Genomic DNA, 2,842 nt, shown 5'->3' with positions numbered 1-2,842 from the left:
TCGGGACGGCGGAGTTGCCAGCCGGGAGCGGGGCATAAAACTGGCCACAGTCTGCCTGCCAAGGGGCGGGAAGGGTGGCGGTGCGCGGGAGATCCTGGCTCACCAGGCCCTTCTCCCAACCCAGGCCCCTGCACCTGGCCATCATCCACGGGCAGACCGCCGTCACTGAGCAGATAGCCCAGATCATCTACCACGCGCAGCACCTCGGGGTCGCCAACCTCACCAACCACCTACACCAGGTGCGGGGGCGCCTCACGGAGCAGGAGCTGGAAGGCAGGTGAAACCGAGCTGGGCTGTGGTGAGCTCACCTCACCTCCCTCCCCAGACGCCCCTGCACCTGGCGGTGATCACCGGACAGACCCGGGTGGTGAGCTTCCTGCTGCAAGTGGGGGCGGACCCGGCTCTCTTGGACCGGCATGGAGACTCCGCTATGCACCTGGCGCTGCGGGCAGGTGTGGGGGCCCCAGATCTACTGCGTGCACTGCTGCAGAGCGGTGCTTCAGCTGTGCCCCAGCTGTTGCACATGCCCGACTTTGAGGGTAAGTGGCCGCCTCCTCACGACCCCGGGGTGGGGACCCCACGGTGGACCTGAGTTGCAGAGGTGGTGGACAGGTCAGGGCTGTGTCCTGCTCCCCCAGGCCTGTACCCAGTGCACCTGGCAGTTCGCGCACGCAGCCCGGAGTGCCTAGACCTGCTGGTGGACAGCGGGGCTGAAGTGGAGGCTGCAGAGCGGCAGGGTGGCCGCACGGCCCTGCATCTAGCTACAGAGATGGAGGAGCTGGGGCTGGTCACCCATCTGGTCACCAAGGTGGGAGAGGATGGTGGAAGGGGTAGGGCCAGGGACTGTAGGGAGCCAGACTGGGATCACCCACTTCCTTCCACCCCCACAGCTCCACGCCAACGTGAATGCCCGAACCTTTGCTGGAAACACACCCCTACACCTGGCAGCTGGACTGGGGTCCCCAACCCTCACTCGCCTCCTCCTAAAGGCTGGTCAGTCTCATCCATACAGGCATTTGGACAGGACAAGGGGTACAGGGGTGCCACCCAGGTGCCCCGCTTTTCAGGCCTTAATGTGGGCCCCTTCCCTCAGGTGCTGACATCCATGCGGAGAACGAGGAGCCCCTGTGTCCACTACCCTCCCCGCCCACCTCCGGGAGTGACTCGGATTCTGAAGGTTCTGAGAGGGACACCATCAGCTTCCGGGGCCACACGCCACTTGACCTCACTCGCAGCACCAAGGTGAGGCCAGCCTGGCCCTGCAAGCCCAAGGCACCTCCTGGGCTTGGGGATGGTATCCAGTGTGTGGGTTTAAGGATAGTCACCTTAAGGACTGGGGGGTTAAGGGTAGTCAGCTTACGGACTGGGGCAGGAGATCATCAAAGCTGCCTCCCCAGGTGAAGACCCTGCTGCTAAATGCTGCTCAGAATTCCATGGAGCCCCCACTCACCCCACCCAGCCCTGCAGGTGAGGCCTCACCAGAATCCCTAACCCGTCCTCACAAAGGTCTCCGTCCTCCTGCCAATGCCCCAGTGGCCTCATCTGTCAGGTCCCCAGGGAGAAAAACAGTAACTAGGTGTTTGGTCTCTGCCCTTTCTAGAGGCAGTTCCCATCTGTGTACCCTCAGGGCCAGGGTTCTCCCTGGGCGAGACCACCCTGCAAAACCTGGAGCAGCTACTAGATGGGCCAGAAGCCCAGGGCAGCTGGGCAGAGCTGGCGGAGCGACTGGGGCTGCGGAGTCTGGTGGACACATACCGGAAGACCCCCTCACCCAGCGGCAGCCTCCTGCGCAGCTACAAGGTGGGGCACAATACCCATGCCCTCCCCTGGCCCCACCGCCTTCGCCACCTCCAAGCCCCATGCTCCTGAGCCCCTCACCCTGACCACCTCTCAGACCCCACCCTGTCCTTCTCTTCAGCTGGCTGGCGGAGACCTGGCAGGTCTGCTGGACGCCCTGTCTGACATGGGTCTGGACGAGGGGGTGAGACTGCTAAGAGGGCCTGAGACCCAAGACAAACTGCCCAGCACAGGTAAACAGGGTTCCCTGGAATGGCCTGGGACAGGGGAAAGGCCTGGGGTAGGAGGCCTGAGGGCTTCACTGCCTTTGCCTTTCTCGGGTCCCCCCAGCTGAAGCAAAGGAAGACAGCGCCTACGGGAGCCAGTCCGTGGAGCAGGAGGCGGAGACTCGGGGCCCACTCCCCGAGCCCCCAGGAGGCCTCTGCCATGGGCACCCCCAGCCTCAGGTGCACTGAGCGGTGCCCCTCACAGCCCTCCTGGACCCTGTACAGCATCCTCGCCTGCTCTAAGTCTTATTTAATAACACCACTGCCCACTTCTCAGCTGGGGCAAATAAAGGATTCTCAGAAAGGGGAGGACCCTCTCCAGTGTGACTCTTGTCCCTGTCCTGGCCCCGAGCCAGCAAGAGAGGAGGAAGAGGACCAGCCAGCAACTCAGAGCAGTTTTAATGGGGTGGAGGCTGTACAGAGGGCAGGGCCCAAGGAGGGAGAGCAGGCCGTGATGCTGGCCTAGGCATGGCACCCTTCGCCACCTCTGGGGACAGAGAGGTGAGCCCTTGGGGAAAAGAAGGGAAAACCAGCTCAGCCCCAAATCCTGGCCTGTCAACCAGGTCCCAGGATGGGGACTGCTGGTGTCAGGGTGGGTAGTCTCAGCAGAAAGCAGAAACGTCATCAGGCCTCCCCCACACCAAAAAAAATACTGCATCAAAATTTCGGGCACTTGCCCCTCCCACCCCCCACCCCCTGTAGGAAAAAGTGCAAACATTATCACAAAAGGGGTCTCCAGGGGCCCTCAGCCTAGGTGCCCAAGGCCGCACCTGCCCTGC

At 62.8% G+C, this 2,842-nt stretch overlaps 2 protein-coding genes across 2 annotated transcripts in view; one reads left to right on the top strand and one right to left on the bottom strand.

Moving 5' to 3' along the window:
- Nfkb2 (nuclear factor kappa B subunit 2) overlaps positions 1-2,389 on the top strand; it is a 5,568-nt gene extending 3,179 nt beyond the window's left edge. Inside the window, exons 9-17 of the mRNA XM_033761249.1 lie at positions 45-239; positions 326-539; positions 639-808; positions 891-993; positions 1,094-1,242; positions 1,398-1,467; positions 1,628-1,800; positions 1,919-2,030; positions 2,128-2,389. Of these exons, the coding sequence (XP_033617140.1) occupies positions 45-239; positions 326-539; positions 639-808; positions 891-993; positions 1,094-1,242; positions 1,398-1,467; positions 1,628-1,800; positions 1,919-2,030; positions 2,128-2,252 (1,311 nt within the window). The 3' untranslated portion in view covers positions 2,253-2,389. The remainder of the gene's footprint in view (positions 1-44; positions 240-325; positions 540-638; positions 809-890; positions 994-1,093; positions 1,243-1,397; positions 1,468-1,627; positions 1,801-1,918; positions 2,031-2,127) is intronic.
- A 331-nt stretch (positions 2,390-2,720) lies between these two features.
- Psd (pleckstrin and Sec7 domain containing) overlaps positions 2,721-2,842 on the bottom strand; it is a 12,134-nt gene continuing 12,012 nt past the window's right edge. The window contains exon 18 of the mRNA XM_019207783.2: positions 2,721-2,759. Coding sequence (XP_019063328.1) covers positions 2,721-2,759 — 39 coding nt within the window. The remainder of the gene's footprint in view (positions 2,760-2,842) is intronic.

Source organism: Fukomys damarensis, unplaced genomic scaffold (assembly GCF_012274545.1).
Source record: "Fukomys damarensis isolate Sample0158 unplaced genomic scaffold, DMR_v1.0_HiC HiC_scaffold_8, whole genome shotgun sequence".
Taxonomy (NCBI): Eukaryota; Metazoa; Chordata; class Mammalia; order Rodentia; family Bathyergidae; genus Fukomys; species Fukomys damarensis.
Note: the sequence above shows the minus strand (reverse complement) of the source record. Positions and strands in the feature narration are given on the sequence as shown.